The sequence below is a fragment of the Macaca fascicularis genome, chromosome 1 (genome assembly GCF_037993035.2).
Source record: "Macaca fascicularis isolate 582-1 chromosome 1, T2T-MFA8v1.1".
Taxonomy (NCBI): Eukaryota; Metazoa; Chordata; class Mammalia; order Primates; family Cercopithecidae; genus Macaca; species Macaca fascicularis.
Genome location: NC_088375.1, coordinates 26,807,919 through 26,832,001, shown reverse-complemented (window position 1 = coordinate 26,832,001; position 24,083 = coordinate 26,807,919). Strand labels below are relative to the sequence as shown.

The 24,083-nt window shown below is 39.5% G+C and overlaps 1 protein-coding gene across 9 annotated transcripts in view; it reads left to right on the top strand.

Annotated features, from left to right (window-relative positions):
* The window catches only part of NME7 (NME/NM23 family member 7), a 207,820-nt gene that overhangs the window by 167,138 nt on the left and 16,599 nt on the right, over positions 1-24,083 (top strand). For all 9 annotated transcript variants that reach the window (XR_012420493.1, XR_012420552.1, XR_012420498.1 and 6 more), the window contains one exon: positions 2,721-2,828. Coding sequence is in view for 6 of the 9 variants with exons in the window: in XM_074007630.1 (XP_073863731.1) it covers positions 2,721-2,828 (108 nt within the window). In the remaining 3 variants the exon portion in view is untranslated. Of the gene's footprint in view, positions 1-2,720; positions 2,829-24,083 lie in introns of those variants that run through there.

Genomic DNA, 24,083 nt, shown 5'->3' with positions numbered 1-24,083 from the left:
GCAGGAGCTGACAGTAATCTACAAAATCTCTCTCCAGGAATTGCCCTCTGCTGAAGAAAGTCACTTTGCCTAAGGTCATGTCCCCTTCCCTGGAATGACCCATATCTAGTAATTTAACAGTTTGGGGGATAAAGGCCTGACCCTTTTGTCTCCGTTGAGGAAAACTCTGAAGGGCCGTTGCAGCTCCAGAGCTCTGTGTAGGATTGTCTGAGGCCATCCTCTTTTCCTCACTTCCCCACAAGTGTAGATCCTAAGGCCACAACCAGCAAACTTTTTGCAAATGTATCTCCACTTCAGAGTTGGTTTCCCAGGGAATGCAACCTATGACAATGTTTTTAAACACAGTGGGATACTCACTAACATTCATTATGTGTTGGGATACAAAATTCCTTCAAAGACAGATGGAAGAGACCATATTTTCTGACCATAATACAATATGATTAGATATTAACAACCACCCCAGGAACCACCAACCAATCCCATTTATATTCACACACACACACACACACACACACACACACGAATCTCTGTTTTGCTGTTGTTGTTGAGATGGAATCTCGCTCTTTCACCCAGGCTAGAGTGCAGTGGCGCAATCTTGGCTCACTGCATCCTCCGCCCCCCAGGTTCAAGCCATTCTTCTGCCTCAGCCCCCCAAGTAGCTGAGACTACAGGTGCGCGCCACCATGCCCAGCTAATTTTTGTATTTTTAGTAGAAACAGGGTTTCACCATGTTGATCAGGCTGGTCTCTAACTCCTGACCTCAGGTGATCTACCCATCTCGGCCTCCCAAAGTGCTGAGATTACAGGCATGAGCCACCGCGCTAGGCCAACACACATGAACCTCTTCAGATTTCAAGTGCTGTGCATGTAGCAGACACTTACATGAAAGTAATATTTTAATGAATGTAGTACAAGTTAAATAAAATTTTCTTTTTTTTGAGACAGGGTCCTGCTCTGTCACCCAGGCTGGAGTGCAGTGGCGTCATCTTGGCTCACTGTAGCCTTGACCTCACAAGCTCAAGCCATCCTCCCACTCAGCTTCCCAAGTAGCTGGGACTACAGGGGTGCGCCACTACACCCGGCTAATTTTTGTATTTTTTGTCGCGACGGGATCTCTCTGTGTTGCCGAAGGCTGCTCTCAAACTCCTCCCAAGGTGCCAATTATAGGCATGAGCCTGGCCATCAAACAAAATTTTAGAGAGAATAGGTTCTAATAAAATAGTTTACTGAAACTGAGTAATTTAAAAGTGTTTTATTCTCTGACTGGAAATAAGAAAAAGAACATGAGTACTCACCTTTCACAATTTCATAAATTACATCTTATGTCACAAAATGACAGCTTCCCACTATACAAACAGAGTAAGTCTTCTGTTTGTTTTTTGAGACGGAGTCTGATGTGTTGCCCAAGCTGGAGTGCAATGCATAATCTCAGCTCACTGCAACCTCCATCTCCCAAGTTCAGGTAATTCTCCTGCCTGAGCCTCCTGAGTATCTGAGATTACAGGCACGCACCACCACGCGCAACTAATTTTTGTAGAGACAGGGTTTCACCATGTTAGCCAGGCTAGTCTCGAACTCCTGACCACAAATGATTCACTCACCTCTGCCTCTGAAAGTGTTGGGATTACAGGTGTGGGCCACCATGCTCAGCTGAGTAGGTTTTTAATATTGGATACTTACTTGCTAGAAAAATTATGGAGAACAGAATGAGAGTAATAAATATGAAATATAAAGACATCCTTATGTTCTGCTTTATCAAAATGTTTTTCCTAAACATAATACATTTATAGCTGACATTTGTTGGAAACCTGACAAATAAAACTTAAGTAATTAAATAAATGCATGCCTTAAAACATTGTTAAGTGATGCAACCACAAATGTGAATGCTGCCCTGAATCTTTGCACCCTAAGCTATACCTGTCATGATTCTTTCTGATTTCCACTTTCATAGAGATGATCTACTTACTAACTTGGCCTCTCAATATGTTGCTCTTCTTTCTTCTAACATTCTTGCCCTCAAACTAACCTTAGCCATGGTTATGCCTTAAAACTGATCATTATCAATCACTGTAGCCCTATCTCCTCCCACCCACCGTAATCTCAATCTCAAGTATCTTTTAACTTTCCAGCTCTCTTCCTCTAACATACTGATCTCAATAATTATCCCGTACCACTAGGAGCTCAAATTCATTGATCCACCTTTTCATTGTCGATTACCTCTTTATCCCCTAGGTCCTCTCTTCCTGTCTTACTCAGTTTAAATTTTTTTGTACATCATTATCATTCCCTTGCCTCTCTCTAACCCTCATTAAATTCAGGGCTATTTGTGACCATATTTTCCCCCCTAAAGATTACTACTAAGTTGATACAGCTAACGTTTTAAAAAAATATTTTGAAATTGACAGCATCAAATTGGTTCATTTTAAATCAAAGTTATTAAGATCGCTACTGTCTTTATAAAATACAAGTCTTTCACGGTAATGAACTAGCTTCACATTTTGTGTGATTCCCAAAATCTACTGATAAAAAGAAATGCAATTGTTATTTTTCCCCGATGTAGATGAAAGCAGACTTTACATTGGGCCACAGAAAAACCCTTATAAGCACTGTCTATATGTAACATGTATTTCATAAATAAGTTAATGTGTCATATAGCTAGTGTTTTTCTTATTTATACCATATGACTAACTTTAATCTATATGTGAATGTATGTTTAATAGGAAATTGCCCGGCATTTACGCCCTGGAACTCTCAGAGCAATCTTTGGTAAAACTAAGATCCAGAATGCTGTTCACTGTACTGATCTGCCAGAGGATGGCCTATTAGAGGTAAGATAACGAAGGTAAACATCCTATTTATATTTCAAGCTCGTAAATTATCTCAGAAGTTCTAATGTGTAAGAAAACTTTTTGTTTTATTATTTAACTTTAAGTTCTAGGTTACATGTGCAGAAAGTGCAGTTTTGTTACATAGGTATACACGTGCCCTTGTAGTTTGCTGCACCCATCAACCCATCACCTACATTAGGTATATCTCCTAATGTTATCCCTCCCCCAGCCCCCCACCCACTGACAGGTCCCGGTGTGTAATGTTCCCCTTGGATGACTCTGTTCCTTGTCCACCTGATGATTTTGGACTGCAGCTTTCAAAGACCAATTTGTAGTATGCTGTATAGCCTTCAAAGAATTTAGATAGTTTTTCTGGTTGGCATACATTATGATTTTAAAATAATTAAATGGTGTGAAATTTGTTTTTACATCAGATGACTATACTATCACCATAAATTGCTAGTCATGAAAATACATACAGTTGACCCTTGAACAACGTTTGAACTGTGCTGGTCCACTTATATATTCATTTGTTCAATAAATATATTAGAAAGTTTTTTGGAGATTTGTGGCAATTTGAAAAAACTCTAGGGTGAACTTTGTAGCCTAGAAATACCAAAAATAAAAGAAAAAAATATGTATATTATGAATGCGTAACATATAGGTAATTACTAGTCTATTTACGTGTTAATCGACTTTTTGTTAATAGTGAAGCCCCCGGTCAACAGCATTAGTAGTTAAGCTCTTGGGGAATCAAGTTATATGTAGATTTTTCCACTGTGCAGGGGATAGGTACCCCATACCTCCGCACTGTTCAAGGGTCAACTGTTTTCCAATGAAATTAAGAAGTCCAGCCAGGCTCAGTGGCATTCACCTGGAGTCCCAGCTACTTGGGAGGCTTAAGTGGGAGGATTGCTTGAGGCCAGGAGTTCAAGGCCATGGTGTGCTATGATTGCATTTGTGAATAGCCCTTGCACTCCACCCTGGACATCATAGTGAGACTTTGCCTCTAAAAGGGCGGGGGAGGAGTCTAATATACAGTGTGATAGTGTTACCCATGGCAAATTCATAGGGGTCTGCAGCAACCTCAGTACTTGCCTCTTCAGAAGAAAGAATCCAACTGAGGAAGCATAAGGCAGAAGGAGAGACTGAGGCAAGTTTTAGAGCAGCAGTGAAAGTTTACTTAAAAGCTTTACAGCAGGAACAAAAGAAAGGAAAGTACACTTGGAAGAGGGCCAAGCAGGTGACTTGAAAGACAAGTGTATGGCTTGACCTTTTGACTTGGGGTTTTTATATGGTGGCATACCTCCAGGGTCTTGCATTACTTCTGACCACTCGCCCAACTCCTGAGATCTTACTGGGAAGCCACTCGTCACCAGTTTTAGTTGTTTTCGATCTACTAAGAGACCGCCTTTCCCTGGTGCCAGCTGTGATCAATTATTACTTCAGCGAGATAGTTAACAACCACCTGACCATCATCTGATGGTCTCCCGATACTCCTGGTGTGAGGTATGGGAGCCCTTTCCTGCCCTGCTCATACCCGACTAGCTACTGACTGTAACAATAGCACTAAAAGTGATAGCTAACATTTTGGTCACCTTTATTAACCAGATTCTACCATGACACATGTGTTGTATAAATGATTTCTTTTCATTGCCATAGCAATTCCAATAGGCTGGTATTTGTTATATCTGTTTTTTTTAGGAAACTGAAATTGAGACTCAGAGAGGTTAAGTAACATCCCCAAGCCAGACAACTAATATGAGACAGAGCCATATTTATCTCTCATATTTTAAATTAACATAAAATATGAAACAATGAAAGAATTCTGAGAAAAATATAAGTGAAAATAGGTCTGGTTTAGGGTTAAGAAAGTCATTTCTACACCGAAATCCGAGAAGGAAACTGTAAATACAAATTTTATTTTTTTAACTTCTTATAGATTTTAAAATTTTTGTGTCAAAATAAGCTAAATGAAACTTAAAAAGAAATAAATATAAGTAATTATACTATAAATGACAGAAAAATGGCTGATATCCTTAATACACATTTATTTTAATGAGTATTATGTTTTATGTGAACAAATCTATTAGTCTTAAAAAAAAAATTATGTCCTGGAAGTTGTACATAGAAAAGCCTTCCCCAAATATTTTGTTTTCATTTTCATACATTGAAATGTTCAGTCCACCTGGAATTTATTAGACATATCGTGTGAGGTATGGATTTAGCCAGCTATCACAATATTGTTTATTAATAATAAACATTTTATTTAAATGGCTAAATCCATGGCTAAATTTGTTAAATCCTTCCATCCTTTCATTGTTCTTTCTCATTTATTGAATACTTATATACATCCTTGCCTGTTTCTGAACTTCCTGTTTTATTCCATTGATCTGTGCCAGCAAAATACTGTTTTTATTATTATAGCTTATTTATACTTTACAAAAGTGTTCTTGGTTAGTCCCTAAAATGTATTCCTCCAAATGAACTTTATTTTATCTATTTATTTATTTATTTTTTGAGAGGGAGTCTCGCTCTGTCACCCAGGCTGTAGTGCAGTGGTGCGATTTTGACTCACTGCAACCTCCGCCTCCTGAGTTCAAGCATTTCTCCAGCCTCAGCCTCCTGCATAGCTGGGGTGACAGGTGCGTACACCACGCCCAGCTAATTTTTTGTACTTCCAGAAGAGATGAGGTTTTTTTTGTACTTCTAGAAGAGATGAGGTTTTTTTTGTACTTCTAGTAGAGATGAGGTTTTTTTTGTACTTCTAGTAGAGATGAGGTTTCGCCTGAGGTCTCCTGACCTCAGGCAATCCACCCACCTCCCAAAGTGCTGGGATTACAGGCATGAGCCACCACGCCCAGCCAACCTCCGAATGAACTTTAAATGATTTTTTACCGAGGTCTTTACTCCACCCCTACAAAATGCAAATGGGATCTTGACTGATGTTACAATATGTTTATAAATTATATGGAAATGTCATATCTGTAATAGTGAGGTTCTCCAACTTCATATATGGTATGCCTCTCCTTTTATGCAAGCAGTAGAGTCACTTTTTTTCATATGGTTCTTAGTCATAGTCTATTAAATTTATCCCCATGTTTCTTTGTTGTTGTTATAGGAAGTGACTTCATTAGCTCCATTAACATTTTCTGATATAGTCCAAGATATTTGTAAAATCTTATCTATTGTGCATCTTTGTATGAAATTTAGACATACTTGTGAAATGTAAAAATGTAACAAGCTTTATTTTTTAATAACCAAAAAGATTAATGTTTATTTAAAATTTTCACTTATTTTATAAATATTTCCTCACCTTCTGATAGCTTGGACCTGTCAACTAGGTTTGAACAGAGACTTTTACTCAATAAGACTGAAATATTATTAACTATGAAATTTATACTCATTAAAAATATTATCCAAGGGGGACTGAGGGAAAAAAAAGAAAAAGGAAAAAGCATTATCTAAGGTATGCCTGTGATATTGCTCATCTCGTTTGAAATAGATTATTACTGCCTGTAGTTTGTAAAGCCATTTACTAAATGATTGAATTTTTTCTGATCTAACTACACTGGAGATTTCATTGCATACTAATGACTGTGTGGTTTAGATTATTAATCAAAAATCAGAAGTTAGAGCTTCAGTAGCTTCCTCTCATATGGCTGATTATTTTACTTGATGTGAGCTTGAATAAGCCACATTTTCTTTCCATGCCTCACTTCTTTTATCAATAAAATGAAATAAAGAGTGCTGATATAGTCAAGGATGCCCTTATCAATTAACTACTTTCAGATTATTATTTGGCTTCAGATGATAAAATACTATGAAAATACGTAAAAGCCAAATGAGGTGTCTGGCTATAGGTCTTCAAAGTGAAAATCCGAGTGACACAAAGACAAGTTGTCTGATCAGTGAGCACTTTGTTCCTAAGATCAGCTCTTCATTAGGGGGACATCCTGTAGATGCAGAGTAACCATAAAATTTATTGCCCAATTAAGCACACTTCAAAAGGCAGCTCTAATCAGAAAAGATGTTAGGACAAGAGGCATAAACCGGAACTGTCACATGCAAACTGGAATATATTGTTATCCTATTTATATGGCCAGAAGAGAAAGAGGGGAACATGCTACTTCTCTCAGAAAGTATGGCTTCAGTTTATATTTTGTCATTATCCGTTATTTTATTTATTTATTTATTTTTATAGCAAACAGTTATAGAACATGTTTTACTTGCTGGATTGTGATAGGATCAAACAACTCATTTCTGCTGTACTCCTAGAATTCATAGTAAGTTTGAGAGGTCAAAGATCTTAGCATGAATACCGAAATTTGTTTTCTTTGAATATTGCTAATTGTGACCCAGTCAATTTTGTGATTATAGGAATAAATTATGGTATTTATAATATGAGACGTTCTAGAATGTTCTTTCACTGTTAATGTTCTCTTATACTCTGCTGGTTGTAACTATAAAGATCTTAAATTTCTGTGTTAAAGACAGCATTGATGGAAAAATGTTCAGCTGAGTAATCAAATACTAGTTTTCTATTAATGGCAAAGAATTTTTGAAGTAATAATGCCCACTGCTGGCAATGCTATAGTAAAGTAGATACCCTCATAAAGCTGGTGACAACTATGGGCATAACATATTGAAAGCCTTGGAGTATTTCTATAACTTTTGTCCCAGAATTCTACTTCTTAGAATCTAAGCAAAGGAAGAGAGTGGCAGCAGGACTACAAAATGGAAAGTTACCTGCACAGATGTTCATGGAAGGAGTATTTGTGATCATTAACAATGGAAATCATATGCATATTTACAGATATATCCCACCTTCCCTCCTCTAAGAAACCTTCTATGGCACCCATAGTCTGCATCAGTCCGTACGTGTGTTTTCACAGCACTTTGCCTTCCTATACTATAGTGGTGTAGACAAGACTCAAAATAGCTCTCTACACCTGGGCAAGTTACTCATGTCACTGTGCATAGGTTTCCTCACTCTGTAAAACGAAGGTAACAGTACCTGCCCCATCAAATAGCATTGTGCCTAGCAAATAGTGATTGCTCAACAAATGATAGTAGTTATTATTGTTATACTATTACAGCACAGTGTCTGTTTGCTCGTGTGAGACTGTGAATACACATAGGGAAGAGATTTTCTCTTGCCTGGCATATAAAAGCTCTTCAATAAGTGATTTTTGAAAGAAAGGAAGGAAGAGTTTAGTTAAATAAATTATATTTTTTGCACTCATTGAAAAAGTACGTCACCTTTTTTCTCTGGTGATGATGAAGACTCTGTAACAGTGTTTCCTAGCCTTGGTTGCACGTCAGAATCACCTAGCCAGTTTTTTAAATACTGATGTCCACACTCACCCCCAGAGATACTAATTTATTTATTTATTTATTTTATTTGAAACAGAGTCTCGCTCTGTTGCACAGGCTGATGTGTAGTGGTGCAATCTCGACTCACTGCACCCTCTGCTTCCCAGGTTCAAGCTATTCTCCTGCCTCAGCCTCCCAAGTAGCTGAGACTACAGGTGCAAACCACCATGCCCGGCTAATTTTTTGTATTTTTAGTAGAGGCAGCGTTTTGACATGTTAGCCAGGATGGTCTTGATCTCCTGACCTTGTGATCCACCCGCCTTGGCTTCCCAAAGTGCTGGGATTACAGGCATGAGCTACTGTGCCTGGCCAAGATTCTAATTTTTTAAAACGATTTTAAACTTTTAGAAATGTTGCGGGTACAATACAATAAACTTTTTTACGAATATTTGAGAGTACGTCATCAACATAATGTGCATACTTCTGAATCCTTCAGTGTGTATTTTTAACATAAAAGGGCATTTTTTTTTTTTTTACATAATCACATTACAAGCATCCAAATAAGGAAATCAACATTCATTCATTACTACCATCTAATCCTTAGACTCCATTCAGATTTCACCAGTTGTCTCAATAAGGTTCTTTGTTAGCAGAAGGATCCAGGTCAGGACCATGCATTGCATTTAGTTTTCTCCTTAGTCTCTTTCAATCTAGATCAGTTTCTGAAATTTTCCTTGACTTTCATGACCTTAACACCTTTAAAGATAACAAGTAGAGATTCTAATTTAATTGGTCCATTTATCCCTTGGCTCATCAGAAATTTTTCTAGATGGCTTCCACCTACAGTTCTAACAAGATACTGGCAAATTTATTTTGCTGTATGGCATACATTACTCATACAAGAAGTCATTTGTTGGCTCTTGTCTATGAAAATGAATGATGCCTTTGTGATGTTATGACTCAACCTCGTGTACGCCTCCCCTCTTCTCCACTTCAGTGTCAGTTGTCATCTCACTCATGTCACCAGTGATACTTCTGAGAGTCAGTTTTACTTTCTCCTTGCTTCCTTCATCTTTCCCCAGGATTCATTGAAAAACATATCTTTGGGAATCATTGTATGTGGGGAAAAAATATCTACTTCTTTGCCTTTCGCTTTACCTCCAAACCTGTGGTCTTTTCCAAGGACCTTCTTTTTCTGATTTTCTCTTACGGGAACAACCAAAACTTTGCGTGTACTAAAATTGAGAACCTCAATGTTGCTAAATGGGTATATGGTAGAAAATTCAAGTATGTTCACATTTTAATTCAGTATACCAAAATGATACGTCAATCATTCATTTAGGTACTTTTATTATTATTATTATTTTGAGACAAGGTCTCACCCTGTCTCCTGGGCTGGATTGCAATGTCGTGATCATGGCTTACTGCAGCTTTCACCTCCTGGGCTCAAGCAATCTTCCTGCCTCAGCTTCCCGAGAGGTTGGGACTATAGGCTGTGTGACCATGCCCAAATAATTTTTTTTTTTTTTTTTTTTTTTTAGTAAAGATGGTGTCTCATCATGTTGCCCAGGCTGGTCTTGAACTCCTGGGCTTGAGCAATCCTCCAGCCTCAGCCTCCCAACTTTCTGGGATTGCAGATGAGAGTCACCATGCCTGGCCTGTATTTATATTTTTTAAACATTAAAGCACTTCACTGAGGACACAGCCGTAAATAGAATACATGAGGCTGTTATCCTCACAGAGCTTACCTTTCAGGAGACAGTTATGTATAGCAAATATTTTATAGGATGATGAAAACATGGGTCTTTCCTGGTTTTTTTTTTGTCTAAATGTTCTATAACTTGGTGATATCATATTTGTGATTATAAAATTTTAAGAAGCATATAAAATATTTAATTGTATGTATAAGTGTAATTGCCCAACAGGTTGTTCCTGCCCCCTGCACAGAGAAAATCAATTCACCAAGACTGTGTTATTGAAGTTACCATTTTAATTGACAAGAGGCCACCCACATAAGAGATGGAATTATTACTCAAATCAGTCTCCCCAAAGGATCAAAGATTAAGGTTTTTATGGACAGTTTGGTGGGCAAGGGCTAGGAAGTGGGTACTGCTGACTGACTGGGGATGAAACCATAGAGATGTAGAAAACGGTCGTCTTGTGCTGAGTCTACCTCTGGGTGGGGCCACAGGATCAGGTGAGTCATAAGTCAGGGTCCACGTGAGGTCCATCGGCTGCTGGAATGCACATCTAAAAAACATCTCAAAAGACCAGTCTTAGGTTTTATGATAGTGATGTTATCTACGGGATCAGTTGGGGAAATCACAAATCTTGTGACCTCTGGACCACATGACCCCTGAGCAGTAAAGCACTATAGAACCTACGTCTACATTTTAGCAGCGTTCAGGCCGCTCCCATAATCTTAATCTTGCAACTTTTCATTAGTTTTACAAAGGCAGTTTTCAGTTCCTGAGCCAGGAAGGGGTTAGTTCTTGCTTTCAGGTTAAACTATAGACTAAGTTCCTCTCATGGTGAGCTTGGCTGACACCCAGGGAAGAGTGAAGACAGCCAGCCCGTGAGGCCAGAAGCAAGGCGGAGTCAGCTATGCTAGACTCCTCTCACTGTCATAATCTTTGCAAAGTCAGTTTCATAAGTGGTTGATCTAAACAAATCTGAATTTGGATACATAATTATTTCTGCATGCATTCTTATTCTGGTATACTCTGGGGGAAAAAATAGTGAATCCAGGATTAATCAGAAATAAACATAGGTGCAGGGTGACTAAGATGATTGGACAGGCCCCATTTTCTTGGCCATGATTAACACAGGCCTCTGCACATACTGACACTCATAATTTATCTTTAGTTTTAGTTTCTATCTTGAAAGAAGAAGAGTTGTGATTTTTACTAGTACATTGTCAAAGAGGGAACAACTTGTCCAAATACAAAAGCAAACAACTTTCTCTTAGAGATCTAAAAATAGTGCAGTAAGACTGGGGCTTTGCCCAGGAGGTAGAAAATGGCAAGAGATAAAGCTGGAAAAGTCAGCAGGGGGCTTGTAAAGTCATATTAAGACAACTGAACTTCATCTTGAGGCCATTAGGGATCCAAATAAATGCTTTACTCAGGGGAATAGCACAATCATATCTGTGTTATAGAGGTCACTCTGGCTGCAGTGTAGAGAACAGATCAAAGGGCCCTGGGGTCGGGCAGGGGAAACAAGTGGGTGGAGTCTAGAGGGACGGAGACTAGGTAGAAGTCTATTAAGGTAATTCAGGAGAAAATTGTGGTTTCCTGAATTACTATGGCAGAAGGGATAGCCAGAAGCAGTGAACTTCAAAAGACATTTAGTGAGGTAGAACAGCCAGCCTCAGAGACTAACTGGATGTGAAGGGTAGCCTGTGGGAATGAATCCAGACTAATGCCTATCCGCAAGCAAACATGATAGTACCATCTTTATCTGTGATCTAAAAATCTAAAAATGTCTGAAAACCAAAGTTTTTTCATAAGTGTAATGGTAAAGCCTAACCTGATCTTATATCAAGTTGTGTATTAAACAGTTTTGTTTCAGTAGCTTGACAAAACATTTAATGTATATCATTTTTATTTAACCTATTTAGTGTGACTTTTCACACTGCTGTAAAAATGCTAATATATTTGATGATGAGTGACTTCCCAGACCCTGTGGAGTATTATATAATATATACTATGTATTCCAGATTATTATTGTAAATTCCAAAACATCTGGCACCAGGAGTCTTGAATAAGAGATAGTAGACAAAGTTTGAAGTGGTCATGGAGAAAGTGCTTATGACAGAATATACATTTATGGGTTGCATTTACAATTCAGTTGACTTAGGAGATCACATGTATTATGGTGTTATTGTTTTCTGGTGAACAGTTTGGCCCAGGGGTGAGGTTTTTACAGGAGGGTATGATGAGGAAAGATAATTGAGGATGTTAGCAACTGTAGTTAAAGTTATAAACAAGGAAAGATGTGATGACAGGAGGTGCTTGAAGAAAGGGAGAAAGTAGATGGGCCAAGGGACCGAATGCTTTTCTGAGGTACCTACAGAGACCCCAGGAATAACAGGGAAAGAGCTGTGTCATGGTACACTTCAGAAGTGGAGCTTTCCGTGGTAAAGGATGATATGGTTCAGGGTGTGGAAGGAGGTAGCCAGTGTGGAGTGGAGATCAGTATCAGTTACTAGACATATGTAAGTCTACGAACTGAGAGAAGCTTTCATGTTGATTGGCATTGAAATCACCTCAGATCATGGTTAGGAGGCAGGGTGGAGAGGAAAATGGTGGCTCAAAGTCTGAAGTCTTTCACAAACGAGGGAAGTTTGTGAACCAAAGGTGTGACAGCAACAAGGAGAAAAAGTCTAGCCAGATGGCATAACTCTCAAAAAGTCAGGAGTTCATATATAAGGGGAGGAGGTCTTAAAGTAGCACTGGGACAGAGGATAGAACTGTTCCTACCCTCCTGGCCAGAGATGCTTCTCTTGAGGACTCTAAGGAATTGATGCCCTTAGGGGATATCCAAGTTTCACTTAAGGCTAAGAGGCCTATGAAGAGATTCAAGTTTCAAGGGAGTTTTACAATGGCACTGAAGTTCTGCAGAAAGCAATAGGAATAGTTGGAGATTGGGGAAGGGAGGAAGAATCTCAGAGCCATGTGAGAACAGCAGGATGGGAGAAAAGAGGTGACTATAATGGCCTCCATTTTGGTGGGTTGGGGTGTGACAATAATAAATTTTCTGGTCACTAGTAAATAGAGACCCTAAAATAATCTTTAAAAATGAGAACTTTTATTTTTCCGCCCCATAATTTGAGATCTGAAGGTAGGCCTGTGGGACTGGTATGGCAGCTGCATAATACCATCAGTCACCCAGTCTCCTTCTCCTTGGTACTCTCATCATCTTCAGTATGTGCTTTTTGCCTTGTTGCCACAGAATGATTGTCAGAACTTGAGTTATCACTTCTTTTTTCCAGGCATAAAGAAAGAAGAGTGAGGGCAAAAGGGGAAGAATGCCAGCTGAGCTAATACTTCCTCCCTTGCCCACCTTTAAGCTTTTCCAAAAACCAGAGCCCTCACCCAACAGCTTCTGGTTATGATTTTTTTTGTTGTTGGTATTTAGTACTGTGGCCACCCCTTTTTAGAAAGGAAGTGAGTAAATGTAGTTCTGTTAGTTGGGAACATTGCTCCCGCTAGCAAAAATCAAGATACTATTAGAAGAAAGGGAGAATGAATGCTGGATAGGTAAAAAGCAGTGTCTTCTCCAGGTGGTCAACAAGAGGTATTTAGCTAGTAAACAGGCTTCCAATAGAACTGGCCCCCGCTGATCCCTAGTGCGGTGGTTCTTACATGTCCTCCCTGCTCCAGAACAGCTGCATCACCTGAGAACTTAGGGGAAATGAAATTCTCGGGGTCCACTGTAGGCCAGCTGACTTAGAAACTCTGGGGGTTCGACCCAGGAGTCTGTGCTTTAACAAGCCCTCCAGGTGCTTCTGATGCCCAGGAAATTTGAGAACTACCATCCTAGTGCAGCGGTTCCCAATCAATGGCTTGCATTAAAATCACCTATGGAGTTTTTTTTAAAACTATGTAAGCCTAGAGCCCTATTATAGAAGATTCTGGTTAAGGAGGTCTGGTATGAGCTTCTTGTATCTATAGAAGAGAGCCCCCTTATTCGTGGTTTCACTTTCCCCATTTTCGGTTACCCATGGTAAACCATGGTCTAAAAATATAAAATGGAAAATTCCAGAAATAAACAATTTATAAATTTTAAATTGTATGGTACCTTAAAGAGCAGGTTGGAAAAATTAAAAACTAAAAAGTTTCGAATTGTATGCTGTTCTGAGTAGTATGATGAAATATTATAGTCTATTGTTATAATTATGCTATTTTATTGTTAATCTCTTACAGTGCCTAATTTATAAATTAAACTTTATCTCATATATATGGAAAAACATAGTATAGATAGAGTTTGGTACTATCCACAGTTTCAGGCATCCACTGGGGGAACTGGAACATATTCCTCACTTATAAGGGGACACTACTGTATTTTATGTTGCAGGTGATTATGATATTCTGATATGGCTGATGGTTAAACTAGCATTAAGAAACCAGTGTCCCAGTGAGTAGGGGCACACCAGACATTTTTTAAACTTATAAAAGAACCTATGAACATAGTAAACAGACAACCTGCAGAATGGGAGAAAATTTGGGCAAACTCTGCATCTGGCAAAGGTCTAATACCCAGCATTTATAAGAAACTTAAATTTACCAAAAAAAAATTTTAAAAAAAATCCTCCATTAAAAAGTGGGCAAAGGACATGAACAGATACTTCCCAAAAGAAGCATCATACACCAGACTTTTCAGAAGTCGGCTTTGGTTCTGCTTTTGAGGAAAGCCGAGACCCTGTGAGCAGGCCAGCAAAGGGATTGTTTTGTTTTCAGGACCTGACTGACAGTTGGAAGCAGCAGCAGCCTCTTAACTTTGAAGGGATCTATAGCCTCTCTAGATGGATTTAACTGTAGCCAAGGGTTGTTACACTTCCAAGGGAGTTCCAGTCTCTGAATGGGGGAATCTTTGGCTTCTCTGGAAGCAGCCAACCATGACCTGATTGATTACCCAGATTTTTGGGGGCGAAGTCTCAATGTTGAGGCTGCCGTTTGCCCTCCCAGGGAGGAGGAGAGGCCTGAGATATGTGGCATGCATGCATTGCATGGATGCTGAGGGTAACAAGGGCAGAGGCCCTGGGTTTCTTGCAGCTTAAAAGAGTTATATGCAGGTTGATCAAATCTGCACTCGCTATTTAGCATGGTCATGTGGCTCAGAGGTGTATAGGGGACCCAGTCTTGTCGTTCTCCCTGTGGGTTGTGTAAGTGTCTTGAGAGCCTGGGCTTATCAGGGACTTTTATATCTCCAGCTGCTAACATATTGCAGGCTTTTAGTCTGTTGAGTAAACGCATGTGGGAATATATCATGAATGGCGACAGTACCTCCATACCCTCTCTCTTTTTATATGCCTGAAATGTCTCAATGACCTGATCAGAGTGAGCCCCACTTTCAAGTACCACATCTCTCCGTTCCTTCCACCTGCCAGTTGCCAGAAAAGTCCACTACAGCATCCCAAAAATGTGAACAATTATTATGTATCAATTAAAAAGGCCACTTCCACCAGCATCTTCTTTCATTGCTGTTTATTCAAGTAAAACCTGAAATATGTGCATGTGGAAAGCGAATGGTTTGCATGGATTCTTTTCTTCCTTCTCAAACCTGATATTTCAGAAGTCTCTACATTCATCATAAAAACATCATGAAAATATAAGAGATCTTAAGCTATCAAATTGTAATTCTTTATGACCCAGTTAGTATTTCATCAGCATTGGTGTTTTCTCAGATAAAAGAATCTTGGATAAGGAGCAATTTCACATTCCCTCCTATATCCCATCATAGTGGGGGCATATGTTCAGTGCTAGATTCACAGGGAGTTACAGGTTCACAGGTCTTTCTGTTTCTCAAGTACAGTGCCAGCTCCACCTTTCTTCAGACAGGCTGCCTTCTGAATCTGAAAAGTAACAAGCTTAATGACTTAAGGACTATATTTAATATGATTTATCCCACTTTATATAGGCACTTATAAAATCATTTGCCAAAGACACTAGGATTATTTTAGATTAATTTATTTTGGATAAATTGGTTAATTAATAACTATGGAAAATACATATAAAATAAATAGACACAATCATTGGACTAAAAGTGACCTTATAGGGGGCATTTAAGAATCTCCAGGCATTTTGTCTCAGCCCTTTTTGCATCTTCTCTACCTATTCCCTGGGAAATGGTTCTCAAACAGTAGCACAATTCCCTGGATGGCTTGTTAATTTTTTATTTTTTTAATTTTTTTGAGACAGAGTCTCACTCTGTCATCCAGGCTGGAATGCAGTGGCATGATCACAGCTCACTACAACCTCGACCTCCCAGGCTCGGGTGATCCCTCCTCAGCTTCCCTAGCAGCTAGGACCACAGGCATGTACCATCATGCCCCCCAAATTTTTTTTTTTTTTTTTTTTTTTGTAGAGACAGGGTCTCCTGTGTTGCCCAGGCTGCTCTAGAACTCCTGGGCTCAAGCAGTCCTCCCACCGTGGTCTCTCAAACTGTTGGAAATTACAGGTGTTAGCCACCATGCCTGGCTGGGCTTTTTAAAAATACCGATTGCTGAGTTCTACTCCAGAGTGTCTAGTTCAGTAGACCTGAGACAGGGCCTGAGAATTTGCATTCTAACAAGTTCCCAGTTAGTGCTGATGCTATTGGTTTAGAGTACCACACTTGGAGAGCCACTGTTCTAAGCCAAAAAACACAATGTACTCTCCATTAAGTCAAGTTGTTCTCTTGATTAATTTTTGTCAAGCTGTTGTCAGATTTGGGATTTCACAGACCTAGAACATTTCAAAAAAAAAAAACTAAACAGTAACAAAACCCACTTTGGGGATAGATGTAATGATAAAGTTTTTAAAACTGAACAAATGAAGACATTAGAAAAATTTGTTTCCCATCATCATCGTTTTGTTTTAAAAGGACATTTTAATCACCAACAGCATTTTATCATAGAATAATGGACTGTCTCTTCAACTGAATAAATTCAGCTTTCCCTAAAGCTCACTTTATTGCTATGGCATGCCAAAGGCATGATGGTTGAAGCAGTCAGCTTCAGACACAGGCAGAGCAGCGTTGCATGTTCTGTAGATCATTTTAAAACAGTAATAGAATCCACTAACAGTTTGTCTGCTTTTCATTATCACCATAAACAGGCAGTTCCAAACATTGTCAGTGAGAAAACACAGTCCCTTCCCTGGGGTGGGCTACTCCTGCCAACCCTTGCTTCATCACTGCTTTGTTGCCCTCATTTTTCCCATTTTGCCAGAAAGCAGTGAAATGTCATCCTAGACCCTCACCATCTGGTGGTTGGGAGCAACTGGGCTAAGTTGCACCTGCTTATGGAGTCTTTGATAATTTTATTCAAACTTGATATGGAAAACATATATCACATTTCATAGGTCAAAGAGGAATGTAAACTAGTTGAGTCCCGCAAATGATGATTTTATCTATGTTAAAGAAAATTGGGCCAGGTGCTGTGGTAATCCCAGCACTTCGGGAGGCTGAGGCAGAAGGATTGCTTCAAACAAGGAGTTTGATACCAGCCAGGGCAACACAGCAAGACCCTGTCTCTCTCTTTTAAAAAGTTTTTTTTTAATTATACAAATTTTAAAAACATATTTAAAAAATAAAGAAAAAAATCCTTTATACTTATTTGGAGAAATAGAGTATTCTTTAACACTTATATATAAGCACAAATTTTTTAAAAAAATATTTATTTAACTAGGACTAATGGACAAAAGTAGGAAATTCTGATTTTTTTTTTTGAGACAGAGTCTTGCTCTGTCACCCAGACTGGAGTGCACTGGCTCAATCTCAGCTCACTGCAACCTCTACTTCCCAGGTTCAAGCAATTCTTCTGCCTCAGCCTCCTGAGTAGCTGGGACTGCAGGTGCACACCACCATGCCCAGCTAATTTTTGTATTTTTAGAGAGATGGAGTTTCACCATGTTGGCCAGGTTGGTCTCGAACTACTGACCTCGTGATCTGCCCATCTTGGCCTCCCAAAGTGCTGGGATTACAGGCATGAGCCACTGTGCTGGGCCTCTGATTTTCAAACTCAAAGTAAAAAGCCAGAGTTTTTTTTTTTTTTTTATAATATTGAGTTCTTTAATGTAACATGAGGAATTGAAAATTAATTTTATCTCTTTATGGCTTAATTTTAAGTTAACTACCATGTGTTATTTTATCTAAATTCCATTCATTCATTGATAAGAATGTGCAGTCATTTCACCAGGTGCTGTTTTGAAGATACACGTTTCTGCCCAGCACAGTGGCTCACACCTGTAATCCCAACACTTTGGGAGGCTGAGGTTAGAGAATCACTTGAGCCCAGGAGTTTGAGAGTGGTACTGCCAAACTCTCTAGAGTTTGAGAGTGGTGAGCCCAGTCTCTAAAGAAATAGAAAAATTAGCCAGGGGTGGTGGCATGTACCTGTGGTCTCAGCTACTCCAGAGGCTGAGGCAGGAAGATTGCTTGAGCCTGGGAGGTCACAGTTGCCATGAGCTATGATCATGCCACTCTACTCCAGCTGAGTGACAGAGTGAGATTCTGTCTCAAAAAATAAAAAGTGATTATCCCTATTTGGCTGGGTGCAATAGCTCACACCTATAATTCCAACACTTTGAGAGACCAAGGCAAGAAGATCACTTGAGCCCAGGAGTTCAAGACCAGTCTGGGCAACAGAGGGAGATGTCTCTACAAAAGACAAAAAAAAAAAAAAAAAAAAAAAGTTAGCTGAGCATGGAGGCAGGTGCTTAAAGTCTCAGCTCGTCAGGAGGCTGAGGTGGGAGGATCTCTTGAGGCTAGGAGGTTCGAGGTTGCAGTGAACCATGATCACATCACTGCACTGCAACCTGGGTGACAGAATGAAACTTTGTCTCAAAAAAAAAAAAAAAAAAAAAAAAAGAAACAAAAGAAGAATTGAGAGTTTAGATGGAAAAGATAAAAAGACATGTAAAATTAAATTGTAATATAAAATTAAACACCAGCATAAGAGAATGTTGCCAGATAGTGTATGATGAAGTGTTAGAAACAGTAAGTATGAGAGTTTAATGGAGAGCAGTGTGACTGTGGCTGAAGGAGGCCAGGGAAATTTCATGAATTTAATGAAATGGCATTTGAAGAATAAGGCAGATGTTTATACACAGAAAAAGAACATGGCAGGCTAGTTTTAGGAGACATTGAGTTCCTCTAGTTGAAGTGGAGGCTTCCTTTGGTAGAGTATGGAGATAAATTTGGAAATGTAAATTAGAGCTAGATTGTGTAGACTTTGGAAAGCTTTCTCATGGCAATAATGAACATTATGACAATGGTGATAAAGATAGTAACTTTAATTTACTAAGCAATATATACCAGGCACTATGCTAAATTGTTTACCTGCATTACGTAAAAACTCTATTGAATAGTTTCTATTATCTCCATTTTATTTGTTAAGAGAGTGAAATGACTTGGCCAGGATCACACCACCAATGAGTGGCAGAGAGCTGAAATTTGAACCCAAGTTTGTCTAAGTCCAAAACCAATGTTTCTATACAGCAAACCAGGTCAAGGATGGCCAAAGTGTTTCAATTCAAGTGCCAATTTTTGATTTATTGATAAAACCACAACCAAATAGAAAAAAATCACCATTATGGGTTACTGATGTTTGCTATAAATGTGGGATGAGAGTTTCTTGGTATGTATGACACACAGTGGCTACTTAGGCTCTAGAAAACTGGAAGCCATCAAAGGTTTTTGAACAGGGCAGTGACTTGATACAGTAAAGTTTCCAAAACTTTAACCAAGCAGCAGAGTTTAAGATGAGTAGATAATAGAAGTAATGGAAGCATATACTCTGATCATCCAGTAACAAGTCTTAAGGACCTGGTGGTCTAAAATGAGACCATTCAGAAATTTTCTTCTCCTTCAAGTGATCTATTTCTACTATCAAGGTGTAATTCTTTGAATAGTATCTGTCTCCTTCCCTCACCTCTATGCTCCATGAGAATACTGACCTTGTGTATTTTGTTCATTCCTCAGTTCTCCATTGGGTAGGCATTCAATATATTTTTCTTAAATCCAATAATAATAAAAGCAATGATGATCATAGAAAGCACTCACTTTGTGCCCAGACTGGGTTAAGTACTTTCAGTACAGCAAAGGCATGTGGAATCAGACTACCTGGGTTTGAATTCTAGCTCTGCCACTTACTAGCTGTTCAAGCAAGCAGGTTAAACTCTTGTGCCTGAATTGCCTCATCTTTATGGTGGGGATAATAACAGTACTTACCTCAGAGAGCAGCAGCAAGAAATAAATTAGGCGATATAGTTAAATCAATAAGAATAGGAAGTATTCAATTAAATATTGGTTATTATTATCTTTTTAAATTATTATCATCTTTACCATTCTATACTTGTCCATTAGAAAATAAATATAGCAGAGTCAAAGGAAAGGCTTTAACTTCTATGGCAGGCCTGTTTTGTGTCAGACCTGTTAGGCTCTTTTATAAATGATATGCCAGCTAAGTTAAAACTCTAATTTCACTGTCAGAAGCTACTTAATTATCTTTTTACCAAATACAAAACCCACACAAATCTGAATTTTCTTTTCTTTTCAACTGATTATGGGCTCTAACAAATCTGGTTTCAAATAATGTATTTTTAAAGATAAATTAAAAATGTATCATGGGAGGGCTCCCATGAGGATGCAAGGCAGGCTGAGGAGGCAGGCTTCAGATCGTCATGTAGAGGCAGTGAGCCCAAGGGAGGAGGCAGATGGACAGAGGACACAGGCAGGGGGAGGGGGTCTGCAGAGGGAAGGAGATACTGACCGAGGTCTGGAATGACCATCTCTACCAGAGGCCCTCTGCCTCCCACAGGGTGTCCAGACACCGGTGCACACATTCCTACCCAAGGGCCTGAACTGGCACAGCCCTGAAGAAGGTGGCACCCACTCTGGCAGTCAGTGGGTCTGGCCTAGTGGAAGGATCATCACAGGCTTTAGGGGGCTAGACCGTCTGGGGGGACTAGCGGAGGTCATCTCTTCCAGCCTCCTGCCCTCAACCGAGTCGAGCTCTGAGCCCTGGGTTACCCAGGGCCACCCTGGATTCATTGGAATTCCTCCACCACCAGTAGGTCAAGTTCTGTGGAGGTCTGAAGACGGTGGTGAGCAGAGGGGAGTCAGGAGAGGGTGAAGAGGGTTGCAGTTCTACCAAAGCCTTGTCCAGTCATCCTCCATCCCCTCGAGGCCTCTTCCCTGATCTCCCACTCCATCCTGCCACTTCATTGATTTCATCAGCTGCCCCTCAAGCACCCAGGACTCAGGGCTGGTTTTGTCTTCCACGGCCTTGGTGAAGGGCTGGCCAGAATCTGCAGCCGCACCTCATCCAGCACCAACTCTGCCTTCCTGCCTAGAGCAATGGGGGTGGAGATGGCATCAGCCTGGGCCCCCTCTCCTGGAAGCCCTGGGGTGGGACTCATACCCAAGCTCTAATGCTGCCATCCAGCAGTCAGCCAACGTTGGTCTAAGGGCCAATCCCTTGCTGCCTGTTTTTGTGCGGCCCATGAGCTAAGAATGGCTTTCACATGTTTTAATCGTTGAAAAACATCAAAAGTAGAAAAATATTTTGTGACACACGAAAAGTATGTGATATGCAAATTTCAGTGTCCATAAATAAAGTTTTACAGGAACATAGAGGGGAAAAGGCTTTTATTCTTTTAGTGTAGCCTTTTATGTGTGAAGAGCAAATTATATTGCCTTGCAAGAAATTCAAAGGTCAGTACCCAGGTGCTAGCCTCTGCACCATGCCTATCTGAACTTGCTCCTCTTTTTTTTTCCCTTTTCCAGCCTCTCTTCTCATCATATGACCCCTCTTGTCTGTCACCTGGCAATACAATTAAACTCATGGATGATTCCCTTTTGTAGCTGAAGTTTAAGAGGCAAAAGCTAGCTGGTTAATAGGAAGGAAGTGAGAATGCATGTTTTTTCTAGACAACCAAAATATCCCTTTGCCTACTGTTTATTAAAAACAAATAAAATCAAAATGTTGTTCCATCACCATAAGCAATGCCTGTCTCTATTTTGTAGGCCTTTACTATGATGATCTTCAGTAACATTAATATATTAAAAGATCATAATATAATAATATATGATCTTTTATCATAATGGAGAAATTAAGGGGTTAGGTTAGCGAGGGCCCTTGAAATCCAGAGAGATACTAGCAACTATTTGTCCATTAATTGCAACATATTCACAATACACCTTACCTTTTTTATAACAAGTATCCAGATAGACTAGCTTGCCCTTAGACTCTTAAATATATTTTTTTTCAGCTGTCTTATAGAGCACAAAAATATTTGTTATGGGCTTAATACACACACACACACACACACACACATACATAGAGTAAATTAGAGACAATATATACACAAATTGTAAACTGGAGACAGAGTCTCGCTCCGTCACCCAGGCTAGAGTACAGTGGTGCAATCACAGCTCAATGCAGCCTTGAATTCTTGTACTCAGGCAGTCCTCCTCTGTCAGCCTCCCAAGTAGCTGGGACTACAGGCATGCACCACCATGCCCAGCTAATAAAATAAGTATTTTATAATTGAATGAAAGTGATTAAGAATCATGAAGGGACCGAAAGTCATAAACTAGAAAGATGTTAAAAGACTGGCTCGTATCCGAACTGTATAGTCTGAATTCAATAGGTCAATATCACAGTAGTCTCCCCTTATCCGCAGTTTTGCTTTCCATTGGTCCCAGTTACTCTCAATCAACTGTAGTTCAAAAATATTTAATGGAATGTTCCGGAAGTAAGCAATTCATAAGTTTTAAATGGCACACCATTCTGAGTAGCATGATGCAATCTCATGCTCTTCTACTTTGTCCCTTCTTCATCACAAGAAGGATGAATACAGTACTTAAGATGTTTTAAGAGAAAGACCACATTCACAACATAATTTTAATTATAGCATATTGTTATAACTGTTCTATTTTATTATTACTGTTTTTGATCCCTTAACTGTGCGTAATTTATAAATTCAACTTTATCATAGGTATGTTTGTATAAGAAAAAACAGTATATGTAGGGTTTGGTACTCTGTGTGGTTTCAGGTATCTGCTGGGGGGTTGGGATGTATCCTCTAGGGATAAGGGGGAAATACTGTAATAACCAAATATAATCCTCTAGCAGTAGAGAGAAATGTGTAACTAAAATATTAACCTCTCTTAGTTAAATATTATTATTTTTGAGACAGAGTCTCGCTGTGTCACCGAGGCTGGAGTGCAGTGGCAGGATCTCGACTCACTGCAACCTCCACCTCCCGGGTTCAAGCAATTCTCCTGCCTTGGCCTCCCGAGTAGCTGGGACTACAGGTGTGCACCACCACACCCAGCTATTGTTTGTGTTTTAGTAGAGACGGGGTTTCACCATGTTAGCCGGCCGGTCTCAAACTCCTGACCTCAGGTGATCCACCCACCTCAGCCTCCCAAAGTAGGATTACAGGAATCAGCCACTGCACCCAGCCAGTTAAATATTACTTAAAACTAACAAATAGATATGCTCACTAGTGCTCTTATTTCTGATAAGCTTGAAGCTGAAAGAACTTCCAGAAGAGCATTGGTATAGAATATATTGTGTGTATGGGTATCTTGTGAAAGAGAAAACTGAGGAAAGATGCCAAGGATGGTACATGTATGGGTACATGGCTTTGATACACATATCAAGTAAGGGAGACAAAGTGCCCTTTTTAACCTGTGACTTGTGTCTCTTCACCTAATACAACTGGTATTGTGTTCACATTACGAACCACCAACACTGTCTAGTCCCTTCATTTTCCTGGCAATGGAAGACTGAGGAGAAAGATGAAACCAATCCACTCATTGTGCTTTGCTCTCTGCAGTTTGACCCTGAACTCTTGACTTTGGTCTGCTCCCTGCCTCATTTTTCAGTCAGTGACTAAGCAGTTTTTGAGTTAATAAGTAACTCTCAGGTGACTGATTAAAAACTCCAGGAGGTGACTTAGAAAGGAGTCTAAAACGTTGCTCTAATCGAATTCTTCCTGTTTTTCATTCATAAAATATTACAGGTACTCCCACTTTGGCTTTAGGGTGAAAATTGTTAAACCTACTACTGTTCTTTGTCCTTTAGATAGTTACGGGCATTCCTGTTTTCACAAGAGGAAAACAGAAGACTAGTCTAACAGGAAAATATTAGGTTCAATGTTTTCAACAGCACATGTATAGAGAAGATTTTCCAGTTTATGGAAAGCTCTTAAAGAAACTAGGCCG